The sequence below is a fragment of the Equus asinus genome, chromosome 1 (genome assembly GCF_041296235.1).
Source record: "Equus asinus isolate D_3611 breed Donkey chromosome 1, EquAss-T2T_v2, whole genome shotgun sequence".
Taxonomy (NCBI): domain Eukaryota; kingdom Metazoa; phylum Chordata; class Mammalia; order Perissodactyla; family Equidae; genus Equus; species Equus asinus.
In genome coordinates, this window is record NC_091790.1 from 123,961,739 (window position 1) to 123,978,069 (window position 16,331).

General features: G+C 42.1%; 1 protein-coding gene and 1 pseudogene across 7 annotated transcripts in view; both read left to right on the forward strand.

Annotated features, from left to right (window-relative positions):
- SASH1 (SAM and SH3 domain containing 1) overlaps positions 1-16,331 on the forward strand; it is a 300,314-nt gene that overhangs the window by 229,394 nt on the left and 54,589 nt on the right. For all 7 annotated transcript variants that reach the window (XM_070506937.1, XM_070506946.1, XM_070506940.1 and 4 more), the window contains 3 exons: positions 2,622-2,708; positions 5,336-5,448; positions 12,347-12,448. In XM_070506937.1, the coding sequence (XP_070363038.1) occupies positions 2,622-2,708; positions 5,336-5,448; positions 12,347-12,448 (302 nt within the window). The remainder of the gene's footprint in view (positions 1-2,621; positions 2,709-5,335; positions 5,449-12,346; positions 12,449-16,331) is intronic.
- Positions 6,750-8,400, forward strand: LOC123285159 (lanosterol 14-alpha demethylase-like; annotated as a pseudogene).

Here is a 16,331-nt window from a genome sequence, read left to right on the forward strand (position 1 = left end):
TTGCCCTGTCCACACCCAGGATCTGAACCAGCGAAACCCCGGGCCGCTGAAGCGGAATGAGTGAACTTAACCACTCGCCACGGGGCCAGCCCTTCGGTTTTTTCTCTATCACAGGGGAATGATGCTACTGTAAAAGTCCTGAGCCTATCCCTGATCGTGTCCTTTATATATATGATATAATTGTATATGTAATTTGTATTGTGTTATATATAATATATCTTATGTTATTGAGGTCATATTGGCTTATGACATTGTGTAAATTTCAGGTGTACATCACTCTATTTCAGTTTCTGTATAGACTGCATCGTTTTCACCAACAGTCCAGTTTTCACCCGTTACTGTACATATGTGCCCCTTTACCCCTTTCTCCCTCTCCCCTATTCCCTTTCACTCTAGTAACCACTAATTTGTTCTCCTTATCTGTTTGTCTACCTTTCACACATGAGTGAAATCATACAGTGTTTGTCTTTCTCTGTCTGACTTATTCGCTTAGCATAACACCCTCACGGTCCATCCGTGTTGTCGCAAACGGCACAATTTTGTCTTTTTTTAGATGGCTGAGTAGTATTCCACGGTATATATGCACCACATCTTTTGTATCCATCCACCTTTTGATGGGCACTTGGGTTGCTTCCACAACTTGGCTATTATGAATAATGTAGTGAACATAGGGGTGCGTGCATCTTTATGCATTCGTGTTTTCATGTTCTTTGGATAAATACCCCGCAGTGGGACAGCTGGATCGTATGGTAGTTCTATTCTTAATTTTTTGAGGAATCTCCATACTGTGTTTCATAGTGGCTGCACCAGTTTGCACTCCCACCAGCAGTATATGAGGGTTCCCTTTTCTCCACAACCTCTCTATTAAGGTGTTAAATATTTTATATTTCCTTGATTATGAAATCCACTCTTGATGGAGCACCATCTTCTCTGCCTGGGTCAGAGGGAGCTTGGCAAGGTAATCATGGTTAGGAGCATGAGAGCTCAAATCTGGCATAGATTTGTATTTGAATCATGATTCTACCAACTTAGTAGTTATGACCCTGAGCGAGTCACCTGCCTCCCTGAGCCTCGGTTTTCTGATCCACTAAATGGGAACAAGAATACATCATATATTCATTATGAGTACTAAATGAGATATAACATTAGATAGCAAAGTGCCTGGATAGAGTAAGTACTGGATAAATGTTACCATTTATTTTTTAAGTTGCACCTCCATTTCAGAAACATTAAAATGAGAGAGGAAGGGAGTATCTAGCTTACAGTCAAAGAAATGCACTCTGTTCCCAGATTGCCCGAGAGAAAGGCTGAATTAGTGGTAATCCTGCCTCTGTTTTAACCTTTCCTGGTGCCCCTTGCCGCAGTGTGTAGCCCAGAGGCCACAGGAGCCCTTCCAGATTCTGAGCACACAGGCAGTCAGTCTCAGGCTGGCCGGCTCTGGTTTCATTCTTGTAGCTCTGAGGCTTGTCAGAACTTAAACGAGGGCATCCTGTTTTGACAAATGATGCCCTTTTTGGCTTGGGGCACTGTGGACGGGGTTTCCGCATGTCTGTTTCATGCAGCATCGCCTGGCACCACCGGTCTAGACTGTGGAAACCAAGAGTGCATGACTCTGCCGGGCCCTGTTTCCAGTGGCTGTGGAGCCACTAGACACCAGGTGGTGACGAAGCTGCCGCTTTGGGTGTGCCACGTCTCCACATAGCAGATACCGCTGTTGCTTCTTCATTTCTTTTTTAGGGAATAAAAGACTATTCTATCCTTTCATCTTACATACTCGCCTCCTTTCCCTTTGCTTTTTAAAAGATATTATGTATTATTGGTGATCAGAACCCTGCCAGATATTAAACATGTCTGGCTATGGCAGGGAATTTGTTTTCAGTTGAAAGTCGCCCCGGACAGTCTGGGAAGGCTGGGAGGCAGGAGGGGGACCCACTTGGGAGATGTCACAGCAGGATAGCAGTCTGCTTTTCTTGTCATTGTGCCCTGAGTAAGATGTAGGCAGGTCACCAGGTGCCTGAATGCCTGGGAGGTGGAATCTTGCCCCACCCATGCTGTGGCTAGACCCATGGAAACGCCACACCTTCAAGAAACAGTGCGGGTCAACCCCGCAGACCTGTGGACCCAGCTCTGTGGACCTGTGTGCCCAGGACATGCCAACCATTCTGTTCTCTTCATAATTCTGGGATAAGAGAAATAAATCAAGGGTAGACCAACGACAGGAAGAACGACAAAACAAAGCGAACTTTTTCAAATATCCTATTTCTGGTTTCGTTGAGATAATTGTGGCTGAGACCAAAGGGGAGAAAGTATACCACAAGACAAGGCAGAATTAGAAATGCTAGTTAAACAAACATCAAAGTGAATATAAGAATACATGTTTTGTCTGCCTTTTTGATGTTTCTTTATTTCTCATCCTAACCCTACTGCCCCGTTTCTTGCTCCTAGGAAATTTGCATTTCTTTTAAACAACTTTATAGGCTTTTCCAAGTCTTTCACAAACTGAAAGAGAAAAACTGTCTTCCTGTGAAATCAAAGTATTCCTACAAGCTTTGAATTATAAGGAAGAGGCCACTTTTGTTATTAATGAATTTATTGCTGTGCCTTTTTTTCTTTTTTTAAAGGAAAAGGAGATTGGAAGAAGAAAAATAAGTATTTCTGGCAGAACTTCCGAAAGAACCAGAAAGGAATAATGAGGCAGACTTCAAAAGGTACTGTAACACAGCTGGCGGACAGTAGGTCCTTTTAGCTCTAAAATATGAAGAAGCTTGTGCCGCTCATTTAAATGGAGGCTGCAAGTTAGAATAACTAACTCATTGCATGTGCCCATAAAATGTTCAACTTTTCTGACATTCCTCTCGTTCCTTTAAGACTTCGTCCCAGGGTTTGTTTTTTTTTTAAGTCAGATAAATTGGGAAGAGTTGGCAGGCCTTTCTTTTTGTAGATCTGACAGCAAAGACCAAATCTTTAGATTTCTCAGTCACACCAACCTCAGGCAGACCTTTATTCCCCAAGATCTAAGCTAAAAGGATCTAGAAAGTCATAGCATTTGTTGATTTTGGACCCTTCCCCCTGCCCTGCCCCTTGGAGCCTTTGCGATCTCCTGAACTCCTGGTGCTTTCTGTGGCAGGGACAGTGATGGGGTCGTTGCCCCTGGAGACTGTCTAATGGTCTGACGTCATGGGAATTTGCTCGGCTGCTCTGTGAGGGAGCCCTGCCCTCCCCTCCCTGTGTCTTTTGTTGTTGTTTATATAGTGAGTAAATATGTCATCCCTTTGAGGCTCAGTTATATAATTTATGCTTCCTCGGCATTCAGAGAAGGAATAGAAAAAAGCCACTTCCAGATTCCGGTCTGGCTGAATAAGGTTATCATTAGATGAAAGTTTTTTTGTTGTTTATCAGTCACATAACTTGTTTTCTTTCACAAAATCTTAGTGTCCTTCCCTGTTCAGAATGCCTCCACAGTTATTCGTACACATGGAAAGGAGAAAAGTGGGCATGACAGCAGATATGTCAGTGGCACACCTGGTTTCCTTGGCAACATTCAGTGGGGTGATTTTTTTTAAGTTCTGCTTTGAAGGAGTTATTTGCAAACATTCCCAGTTTTTCCTTTTGGTACACACCCAGGATCCCTTGTGATTCAAAGCAAACTTTGGATTCTAACAAAGTCTTACGTAGAAAGAAAGAAAAGGAGAAAGAGAGAGAAAGGGACGGAGGGATGGAGTGAGGAAGCCAACAGTTTACCAGCTCACATGGACTTTTTTAAAAAGCCAGCCCCGCTCATACCCTGCACCCCTGCACTGCTGGAGGTGACGCAGACAGGAAAATGAATGAAAGCAGCAGGCTTTCCCTCACCCGGCACACGCTATTGTTCTTCCCGGACAAGGAGATGCGTGGCGAGGGGAGCTGGAGTGGTATTTCTGGGCTGACTGATTACAGAATGGAAATGAGATAGAGAAACACGGGGGAACATGGATTTCAGGGTAGGCCCTGCCTGCAATGTGCTCCTGCAAGTCTGCAGCCAGACTCTTGTACTTACATCAAGGGCACATGAAACCACAGCTGAGCGTCTGAATGACACCAAAGCTAGTAAGGTATGTATGGGAAAGAGGGCAGAAGGAGAAAGTTGAGGGACTAGAATGAGGGCTATTTCCAGCGTGCAAAATACAGCCCACTTTCCCTGACCCAAGGCTTCCACAGCCCACGTGCTGACCACAGGCACACAGCCTAATGTGGCTCACATGTATTAGAGGTGACGGCAGTCTATTTGGTGTGTAGGAAAACACTTTTGAAGGATCCTAATAGGCGGATTCTCTTTTCCTCTGCAGTTCTGGCTGCCTTCAGTTTTAAGTTGGAACTAGAGCTCCCCTCACGGTTTGGAAACATATTTATGACAGTGGTGCTTTCAGATATATACGTATGTAGGGCCTTCCTGCCAGTGGACTCAAAATACTTTACACCTGTGATCTTAGTTATTTGCGCTTATTCTCTGAGGAATGACAATGGTTGAATAGCTTAGCAGGAATCTGGGGCTGCTCCAGGCTGCAGGTTGTATCCCACAGCTAACTCTGTGACCTTGCCTTTCTCTGTCATGGCAGAGGGACCCTCCCACTCTTCTGCAAAAATATTTTCTTGTTTTGATTTTTTAAAAGATTGGCACCTGAGCTAACATCAGTTGCCAGTCTTCTTTCTTTCTTTTATTTTTTTAAATTTTTTCTTCTTCTCCCCAAAGCCCCCCAGTACATAGTTGTGTGTTCTAGTTGTGAGTGTCTCTGGTTGTGGCATGTGGGACGCCGCCTCAGCATGGCCTGATGAGCGGCATCAGGTCCGCGCCCAGGATCCGAACCGGGGAAACCCTGGGCCGCCAAAGCAGAGCACGCGAACTTAGCCACTCTGTCATGGGGCCGGCCCCTATTTTCTTGTTCATATTTCAAATGGAAGGACACAGAGCCCTCAGCCGAAGGAGCCTTGTTATGCTTGTCTGCTCTAGCTGGGTCCTTAAATTAGGTCCCTGCCTAACGTCTAACTCCAAACTCCCTGTCAGGTTTCTTCCAGAACTCCTCCACTAGACCCTGCATCACAAACTGACCATTTTCAAGGATTTGTTTCTATAGTAACATCCACATGTTCTTGGAGCCTGTTTCTCAAGAAGACGGATTCTCTGGCTTCCTAAAAAGCATCCTGTTACCTCTCCTGTTGCTCCATCAGTAATGCACAGTGCTGGACAGTGCCCCTGAATAACATCCTTCTCTTGCCCCAGATGGCAAACTTTCAAGGTGGGCATTCTCTTTTCTCTTTCTTGTTTTCCTTCCTGATGTTCTTTGTCTTCACTCTCTAGGAGAAGATGTGGGTTATGTTGCAAGCGAGATAACCATGAGTGATGAGGAACGGATTCAGCTGATGATGATGGTCAAGGAAAAGATGATCACCATTGAAGAAGCTCTCGCTAGGGTAAGAGTGCAGATGCTTGGTTTACGCTTGTGAGGGCGTGACCTCCTTACATTTAAAAACGGTTGGAGGCTGCTATAGACTGGATGTTGTGTCCTGCCCAGATTCTTGTGTTAAATCCTAATTCCCAATATGATGTTATTTGGAGGTGGGGCTCTGCGGGTTGATTAGGTCCTGGGGGCAGAACCCTCATGAATAGGATGGATGACCTTTTAAACCAGGCCCCAGAGAGCTCCCTTGCCCCTTCCACCATGTGAGGACACGAGACGAGGAGATGGCCATCTGTGAACCAGGAAGTGGGCCCTCAGCAGACACTAACTCTGCCAGCACCTTGATTTGGAATTCCCAGCCTCCAGAACTGCGAGGAATTTCTGTTATTTATAAGCTTCCAGTCTCCGGTATTCTCTTCCAGCAGCGTGAACAGACTAGGGTGGGAACATCAAAGGGTATAGGAATATGTTATTTAAACTAGTATTTTGGTGACATTTGGGTGGTCATCACATCCCCAGACTATCAGAGAAAATATTTATTCCATTCTATTCACTTAATACAAGCATTCCACATTGTGAGGTTAAATTTCCACATTCATTGACTACATGGATGAATGAAGGCAAATATTTTTGAGCTGTGGACCACTTTAATGAGGAAAGAGATGCTCTGAATGCCATTGCAAAAACCTTGTACAAAGATTGATAAAAATGTAATCCATGTTGAGAAATTGTTAAATAAAAACCAAAGACAAATTGAATATATTACAACTAATAAACATCAGTTCTATAAGATGCCTTCATAAGGTAAACTCTGAATAATCTAAAGGTTAAACTCTAGATATTTTACCGTAAAATTTTGCTTACTTTAATTTCTAAGCAGATATTAATTACAGTTTATTACATGATATTTTCTGCTGTGAGTTAAATTAGGCTCTGAAGGAAGCCTAATTAACCTTTAGGACCCTGGAGTAGCATTTACGATCGTGTGACAGCAATTATTCGGAGATTTCCTGCTTTGTTGTTGCCTAACAAACTGACTGATTGAGTCTGGATTTTCACTGTGGACGGCTGGTTTGGCACTGTGTAGGCAAGTCATCAATTGGGCAGGTTTAGCAATTAATGAAAACTTTCAAGCCACTCAGGAACCATTGAATGAATTATGACTTTACCAGTAAGTAGAATCCTGAAGATGTGAAACCTTGAAACACTGATGTGCATACTTAATTTAGTTACGTATCTCTGACTCTAAAAGTTTAATTTGTCGCTGAGACAATAATGCGGGGAAAAAAAGCCCTTGAGGGGAGGGAGGTGGGCCTGGGTTTAGTAGGAGACCTGAGGATCAGGGCCACCCCCTGACGCCCATATGCCAGCTTCTCTCGCTCTGTAGATTCGGAGGAGTGGAAGTGATCTAGGCCTCCAGTGTCTCAGGTGGACCAAAATGGTGCTGGGGCAGCGATGGAGCAGGTGACAAGTGGCAACCTCTTGTCCATGCTGCTGATCACCCACGTCTGCCCCTTCACCCTCAGTGTGGTCCTCCTGCTCCACCACACCGTCAGCCACCCAGCCCAGCTACCAGCTGGGGCGAAAAGTCCAGTTGCATTGCTAGAAAATGCATATGAGAAATATGGGCCTGTATTTAGTTTTACCGTGGCAGGCAAGACGTTTACTTACCTTCTGGGGAATGGTGCTGCTGCACTGCTTTCTTAATTGTAAAAATGAAGACCTGAATGCAGAAGACGTCTCCAGTTGTCTGACAACCCCTCTGTTTGGGAAGGGGGCTGCGTGTGGTGTGCCTAATCCGGTTTTCTTGGAGCAGAAGAAAATGTTGAAAAGTAGCTTTCACATAGCCCTCTGTTGGTAGCACATTTCTATAATTGAAAAAGAAACAAAGGAATACTTTTAGAGTTGGGGAGAAAAAGATTTGTTTGAAGGTCTTTCTGAGCCCGTAATTTTGACAGCTAGCCATTGGTTACACGGCCAGGAAGTCAGAAGTCGTCTCCGTGAGAAGGTGGCGCAGCTCTAGGCAGGTTTAATTTGAGATTTTAGCCACGCAGCCTGTCTGCTGCCAGGTCGGCTGCCTCTCTTTGTCTAGTTTCAGGTGCAAGGACAGCTCATCAAGAGATCAAGAATATTTTCTACAAGGCAGTCTGGAAACAGATAGAACAAAACAATTGATGACCTTCTCCAACCTGGACTAGACTCTGCACACAAGGGTGGGCGTCCTTTCATGATGAGGCAGTAGCGGGGGGCTTTTGGTCTGCTGTCGGCAGGGCAGCAAGCATCCTCAACTGGGACTGCCTGGATGGGCTGCTTTTTGGCCAGAGATAAAACACTTCAAGAAGTACGTTATGTAGAGCAGAAAATAGTCTGCGGGGCAGAATCTGCCTCCTTTAACTTATGGCCTTGATCCCTGTATAAAACAGACCTTAAGACTTAGACGTCCTGTAACGAGTAGGATGACAATGGCCGCAGCTCCACAGACCGTGATGGGGGTACCTTTCCCCCAGGACATCAGCTGTGTGTGTCTCCCACTGTCAATCAAAGACTTAAAGACCCCTGGGCAGAGTGTCTAGACCTTAATCCTGACAGGACAACTCAGCATGAGGAGTGAAGTTCGCCTGTGTGCTGTCGAGCTGGTTACATCCTCACATTGGGGAAAATTTCGCCTATGTTCAAATGAAGACAATTTGGTCTACTATGCTTTGTTTATGTGAATTTGATCTCACTGATGGATATTTTCCCCCGGTGAAATATACAGCCATGGTTCACACCCCAGAAAACACGGTTATTGATACAAAGATCAAAATGAAAAAGGCTGCAAGGAACTAATGTGTGACACACCGCTGTAAGCGGCAAAAGCATTTGAAGAGGATGAAGTTTGTAACTGTCTTATTTTTGTGTGTGTGTGATTTACAAAGACAGCAGCTCAATTTAGGATTTGTATATTTTATTACTTGAATAGTTCCATCAAATCGAATGGCATTTCAAACATTTTCTAATAGTTTGTGATGGATACTTATTCCATGTGCTTTAAGGAAGCCAAGCTCCTTAGAAAAAAATTGTTGACAGGGATCTAGATAATTGGCATATTCTAAATAACCAACTTCCGGGTGCTGATTTTAAAGCATACAGAGCTCTTGGAAAGGCAGTTCAGGGTATTCAAATCTTGGCCTAGTTCTGCAAGGTATGGAAAGCCCATGAGATACTTGGAAACCACAGGATGTTCATTTATCTGGGAAATTATTGTGGTGAGTGAGTGAGAATGGGAGGGTGGGGAATAAACTCACTTTTAAAGCTTTGGATAAAAGAGAACAGTATTGTTTCAGTATGATGATACTCAGCAACGAAGGAACTGTGTTATAGAAAAATACGTCCTTTGTCATTTTAACTGGAAGCGCTGTCTGTAGGAAATTGAGAGAGATCTATGACCATAATTTAGTAATTATATTTCCTAAAAGGTAACATAATATTAATACTAAAGACTGCTCATGTAACTTGATCTAATTGCTAAATATTACCTATTTATCCATTGATAAACATGTGTCTGGTTCCACAAGGTCATATCTGTGTGAAAATCCAAGATAAAGTTCTTAAGGGATTTAAAAATAAAAGGTGCTTGATGTGTGTCACTGACTGGACTGGTGTTTTGGCATCATGAACTTTTCTCAATGCCAGCTCTCAGACATCAGGCTCCCTAGGAGCAGAGCCTGAGACGAGGATTCTCGTGCACCTGGTTTATTGAAGGAAAGCTTTCAGGAGAAGCCTCGGAGTGAGGGAGGTGAGCATGAGGCAGAGGAGGAAGCTGGACAGAGATGTGATTTCAGGAGAAGTCTAGCCTCAGCCCTGACTCCTTAGGGAGTGGAGAACTCTGGAAGGTGAATTTCATTATAGAGTTGGTCCTGCCAGAGAGAAGGAGGCTGAAAACTGATTGGAGAGGAGGGAGCAGCCTTGTAGGCGTCTCTGGAGAGACAGCTCCAGCCAACCGTGGATGGTTCTCCAGAGCAGGGTATAGGTATGAGCCCACAGCTACAGTATCCAGGCAATAGGTAGACAGTTCGTAAGGAGAGTCTGGGCATCTGGTATACCAGAGGACAAGATTATGAACTGGGAACCTATGTTTGTTGTTGAATTATTTCCTTGTAACAGCTAATGTGCATCAATCACTGAGATTTGGACAACTAGAGGGGCTGATGGAGAGTCCATAGGATAGCAGCAAATGACTGAGGGTGTTTTTAATAGGTCCCATGGGGTGCAGTTGGTAAGGATTTATCTCAGAGAAGAAGCAGAAAGGAACTTAATCACTGTGCTCAAGCATATGGAGGATTATTAAGCAGTGCAGCTTCAGGATGTACCGAAGAGAGTTTTGTTTTAATCTCTACTAAGGACAGAATAAAAGGAAATGAATTAAAATTGCAACTGGAGGGCATTTAGATTAGATACAATAGAAATGTTCTTTACGGTAAGCTCTCGTAGAAATGGGAACATTTTTGATCTCTTTCCCTAACAGTCTTTAAGACAGAATAAGCATGAATGTACTAAAGATGGCCATCCCGCTAAGAATCATGTCATAGAGTTCAACTATGAGATGAGGGGAATTAGGCTATAAGGGAGTATTTCCTCCTGAGAGACAGACAGACAGACAGACAGACAGACACACACACACACACACACACACACACTTTAAAATGTCATTAATTTCTGTAATTAAATTAAAACTATAAATTTGCTTTAAAATATATGAACTCTCAAATGAAATCGTCAGTTGTCTTTCCTTCATGAAATTATATTTAAGTAAAAACTTCTTTGGGGGGGCCGACCCCGTGGCCAAGTGGTTAAGTTCTCGGGCTCTGCTTCAGTGGCCCAGGGTTTCACCAGTTCGGATCCTGGGTGCAGACATGGCACTGTTCATCAGGCCACACTGAGGCAGCATCCCACATGTCACAGCTGGAAGGACCCACAACTAAAAATATACAACTATGTACTGGGGGGCTTTGGGGAGAAAAAGGAAAAATAAAATCTTTTAAAAAAAAAACTTCTTTGGGAGCAGAGTGGAGTATAAAAAATATAATTATGTAAATAGTGACCAGGGTTTTTCCCTTTAAAAAAATTTTAGAGATCCTGCTTTATGACAAGATCTCTAAAACACACTGCGTTTTGGAATTAGGATAACTAAAAAAGTAGTGGAAATTTGAATAGGGCACAGATTTGAATCTGTATCAGAAGAAGCACATGTACTCTTAGGCCCCAAAATAAATGATGGAAATGGACAGATAGCAGAAGAAATATATTAATTCTGTTTATGGCTGACTAGTAAGGAATTTGTCTTGTTTTGTTTTCATTACAGATAAAGCTTGTTTAGTGGCTCTTAGGAGTTGCAGCCAAGGTTGGGTATATAAGCAGAGCATTGACCTAAGAAAACAGATGATAACCCTGTTTTGCAGCTGGCAGCTGTTCCCATCATACAGGGAGAATGTAGCATTTCAGAAACCAGGATATCTGTAGGGAAAAAGCATTCTAATACATAAATTAAATGTACTATAAAGATTACAACAATACTCATGCCCCTAGTGTCCTAGAAAGATCAAAATCATATTAGTGCCCCTAACAGCAAAAGTTCCAATACCTGGAGTTTTTGTGAACTTGGAGTTCTCATTTATTTGAAGCCACAAGGGTGACAGTAATAACCCTATCATAATAATTCTATGGCATAGGTGTGGTGTGTTAAGAGCTTTGCTGCATTAGCTTGCTTGATTCTGGAAGCAGTCCTGTGAGGTAGATTTATTGTCATTCCCATTTTCCAGGTGGAGGAACCAAGGCACAGAGGGGTTACACAATTTGCCCAAGGGCTCCCAGCCGGTATTTGGTTCTGCAGCCAAGCTCTTACTGGTTAACCAATACTATCTACCTCCCCTGGTCCATCTCCTGTTGCATGTGTGCACAGAAAAGAATTTAATAGTAGAAATAACGCTTAGGAAAGTTGCTTTTTCCTACAGGGATGTTGTCAGGGTCGTGGCTTTGGCACATCCACATAGCTCTGGTGGCTGAGGATAGACCTGACACCGTCTCCTGTACTGTCAGCTCCGATCATTTCATTTTTTTAGTGGCTTGATTCGTGGAACAAGATTTGATCAATGTCTTAAATTCATATCTAAAAACTGCTTTATGATAGAATTTTACTACGATCTAATTGTATTATGTAGCAGAGTTAAGTTTCTGTATGTTTCATGAAAACACACCTGGAACTTTTCACATTTGCCATTTCAAAAGATCCTTCCTCTAATTCTGCCAGGTTAAATTTGCTAATTTTCTGTAATATTTCGCTTATATTTCTACGTTTTTCAAAAAGTAGAAACCTAGTTTCTAAACCCGAACTTTAAATGTCTCTGAACATATTCTAGATATTCTGTTATTTTCCTCTCATCCACAGGCATCCCAGTAAATCCCATAAGATTTGTTAGGTGATAACATTGAACTGGTAACTTAAAGCGGTCTAGAACAAGAAGAGCAGGCAATTTTTAAAAATCAGTTTCAGGCTTCCACCTCTGTTTTGCTAAAATGTCCGTGTTCTGCCACATTGTGTCTTCTGCAAAGGGAGTGTATCGCGAGGTAATTCAGAGGCCACCTACAGACAGTTTGTGTTTTCAAACTAATAATTGAACTGACAAAGATGAGTTTTGACGCTGGAGGATGTGACAGTGGGAAAACCAAAGTTCTTTTTGGAACAGATGGCAGAGTCCATCGAGTCTTGGTTTGAGTTAGAGGAAAACCCGTAGGGTAAGGCACGTGCCTCCCTTTCAGTTTTGGGACCGTTGTCTTTGCCTGGCACTGAGTCACTAAGACTAGCATGAAGAAGGTGCCCAGCGTGCTCTCTGCTGCTCAGTGGCCGTCATTCCCATTTCCTCTTGTTGCAGCTCAAGGAGTACGAGGCCCAGCACCGCCAGTCGGCTGCCTTGGACCCTGCAGACTGGCCAGACGGCTCTTATCCCGCATTCGATGGCTCATCAAACTGCAACGTAAGTTTGCCCTCTCTGAGCGCCTTGACCACCTCTACTCAAACGGAACAGCCTGCACAATTTCAGCTTTGTGATTTCTTTTCGCATCTCCCAACTCCCACATGGATCTGACAAGAAGCGTCTTTTCTTACGTGTTACTCAGTTTTCTTTACCCGATAGACTCATTTACAGCGAGAATGGTGCTATTCATGCTTTTTTTTTTTTATTGTAGTAAAGTTAATTTAAAATTTACCATTATAAGCATTCACATTATAAGTAGTTTCACATTGCTGTGCAACCATCACTACAACCCACTTTCAGAACTTTTTCATTGTCCAAAACAGAAATTCCATAACCATTAAACAGTAACTCCCCATTCTCAAAGGGGATATAACTTCCCCTGGCCCCTGGCCACCATCATTCTACTTTCTGTCTCTATGAATTTGACTGTTCTAGGTACCTCATATAAGTGGAATCATAGAATATTTGTCCTTCTGTATCTGGTTTATTTCACTTAGCACAATGTTTTCAAGGTTCATCCATGTTGCAGTATACACTAGAACATCTTTCCTTTTTGTGGCTGAATAATATTCCACCATATGTATATACCACATTTTGTTTATCCGTTCATCAGTTGACAGACACTTGGGTGTTTCACCTTTTGGCTGTTGTAAACGATGCTGCTGTGAACTTTGGTATACAAATATCTGTTTGAGTCACTGATGTCAATTCTTTTGGGTATCTACCTATGAGTAGAATTTCTGGATCATATGGTAATTCTATGTGTAACTTTTTGAGGAGCCGCCATACTGTTTTCCATAGGGGCTGTACCATTTTATGTTTCTGACAGCAGTGGATGAAGGTTCCAATTTCTCTACTTCTTCACCAACACTTATTTTCCTTTCTTTTGAAAGTAGTCATCCTAATGGGTATGAAATGGCATCTCATTTTGGTTTTGATTTGCATTTCCCTAATGCCTGAAATGTTGAGTGTCTTTTTATGTGCTTATTGGCCATTTGTATATCTTTGAGAAATGTCTTTTCAAGTTCTTTGCCCATTCTTGAATTGGATTGTTTTGTGTTTGACAGTTGAGTTGTAGGAGTTCTTTATATATTCTGGATATTAATCCCTTGTCAGATACATAATTTGTAAATGTTTTCTTCCATTCTGTGGGTTGCCTTTTCACTCTCTCGGTAGACCCCTGCACAAAAGTTTTTGATTTTTAAGTCTGATTTATATTTTCTTTGGTTGTCTGTGTTTTTGGTATCATTTCCAAGAAATCATTGCCAAATCCAGTGTCATGAAGATTTCCTCCTATGTTTTCTTCTAAGAGGTTCATACTCTTATCTCTTAAGTTTGTCTTTGACCCATCTTAAGTTAATGTTTGCATATTATATGAGTCCATACATGTATGTATGAGTCCAGTTTCATTCTTTGGCAGGTATATACTCAGTTTTCCCAGAACCATTTGTTGGAAAGACTGTCCTTTCTTTATTGAATGGTCTTGGGAACCTTTTTGAAAATTAATTGACAGTGTATGTGAGGGTTTATTTCTGGGCTCTCTCTTTTATTTCATTGGTTTATATATGTGTGTCCTTTTGCTAGTGTCATGCTGTTTTGATTAATGTAGCTTTGTAGTAAGTTTTGAACTTGGGAAGTGTGAGCCCTCCAACTTGATTTTTCTTTTTCAGATTGTTTCACTATTCAGGTCACTTGAGATTCCATGTGAATTTGGGGATGGGTTTTTCTGTTTCTGCAAAAAATGCCATGGGATTTTGATAGGGATTTCATTGGATCTGTAGATCGGTTTGGGTAGTATTGTCATCTTAACAAGATGAAGTCTTCTAATCCATGAACACAGGGTATCTTTCCTTGTATTTATATCATCTTTAATTTCTTTGAGCAGTGTTTTGTAGTTCTTACTGTACAAGTCTTGCCTCCTTGGTTAAGTTTATTCCTAAGTATTTTATTCTTTTTCATGCTATTATAAATGAAATTGTTTTCTTAATTTTCTTTTCAGATTTTTCATTGCTACTGTATAAAAATGGAACTGATTTTTGAGTGTAGATTTTTGTATCCTGCACCTTTGCTGAATTTATTATCTCTAACAGTTTTGATGTGTGTGTGCGTGGAATATTTAGGGTTTTCTTTATATAAGATCATGTCATCTGTGAACAGAAATAATTTTACTTTTTTCCAATTTGGATGCCTTTTGTTATTCATGCTGTTTCAATGTGACCCAAACAGTGCTTATTAAACTAGGAGTTCCTCAGGGATTGTAGGAATTAAAATTCCAGTGTTTCAAACAGACGTTTCATGGTGCCATCATCAACCTGCATGGAGCGAGAATGGAGGAAGTCATCCTTTCTCATCTATTATATAGTTATTTTGTTTGGTCATCTCCTCCTTAAAATCTGGGAACGACTCTACCTCCATGTCTGCAGTCTTTTGTCCCCCCCCGTCCATGCTCCCCACAACCAGTCGTGTTTCTAAAACATACTTCTTTTCTTGCAATCAACATGTTTCAAAAAAGCTTGAGGATTTTCCGGTTCTGTAAGATGAATTCCAAACTTTTGGCACACTCGACCCCCGATGTGATCTGGCTTTAATCAATTTCTCCACTCTCATCTTTCACCCTTCTCTCCCAGTAGCCTCCACTCTGGCCGCGTTGGACCCTGCATGCATTACTGAACCAGCTTTGTATGTTCACACTCTCTGCTTTAATTCATGCAATTTCCTCTACCTAAAGTGTCTGCCCCCAGGTTTTTCTAGGTGGAAGTCTATGCATCCTTCAAGGTGAAGCCCAACGACCGTCTCGTCTGTGAAACTTTCTTTAACCTCCTCAAGTATAGTTTATTGCTTCCTATTCTGTGCTTTTATTAAACTAGCTTTAGCCATCAAACCTAACAGTTATCTTAGAGTATCAGAACTAGTGGTATATTTTTCAGCCTCCGTGGAAATCGTGAGCTTCTTGAACAAGAAAAGCATATCGTGTTGTCTTTGTGTCTCCAGTGAGTGCCTAACTCAGCATCCACCTCATATAGCGTGTTAGAGAAATATTTAATAAGCAAAGTTGTCTTTGAATGTGCATCCTTCCTGGCTGTTTTAAGAGCATGTTTTATGGCTTGCAACCACAGACTCAATCTTTACCCTTTCTTTGCATCTAAGCAACAAATGATGGCTTATCAGAAGTTAATAGAACCCTCCCATATCCTTCTTTTCCCTAATTTCCTGAATCAAGCAGCAGATTTCCACTGCACCTAAAACACCCCGAAGGATTATTAATTTGAAAGCCCTGCCTGGTTTGCTTTTGTGTGGAAGAGACTGAGACGTTACCATTTATAATAATAAATGTGTCATACGCTAGCCAGCAGTGTGTCCAGGGACTATGAGGTAATCAAAAGAACCATGTCCATAGTTTCCAGTTTGTCTTCTTGGGTCTCTTATCCCCGAGTCCTAAAGACTAACACAATATAAATGTAAATCATGGACCTACGGAATCATGGACAATAAATACAGTAACTCAGGACTAATGTGATTCAGACCCAGCTCGAGGGAGAGCACAAAGACCCAGTTGTCCATAGTGGGTCCTTTCATATCCGACCCACTGTATCCTGTCCTGATTAATAGCATCTGAGTCATGAGAAAGGTTATGACTTTGTCCATTCAAAGCAACAGGACTGGAGTAAAACCTCACACACTTAGATGGCAAGGGAAGAGACTAGTGTCATATAGGGAAAGTTAATATGAACTGAGGACTACAGGCATTGTGAACGAGCTGCTAAGAAAGCATTATTAGGTATTGGTTTCTTGGACCCCAGTCAGAGGGTGAGTTAGAACCATCGCCTTGATGGAAATTGGCAGAATGGAATGGCTGCTTCTTAGAAGTTGGACATTCATTCTC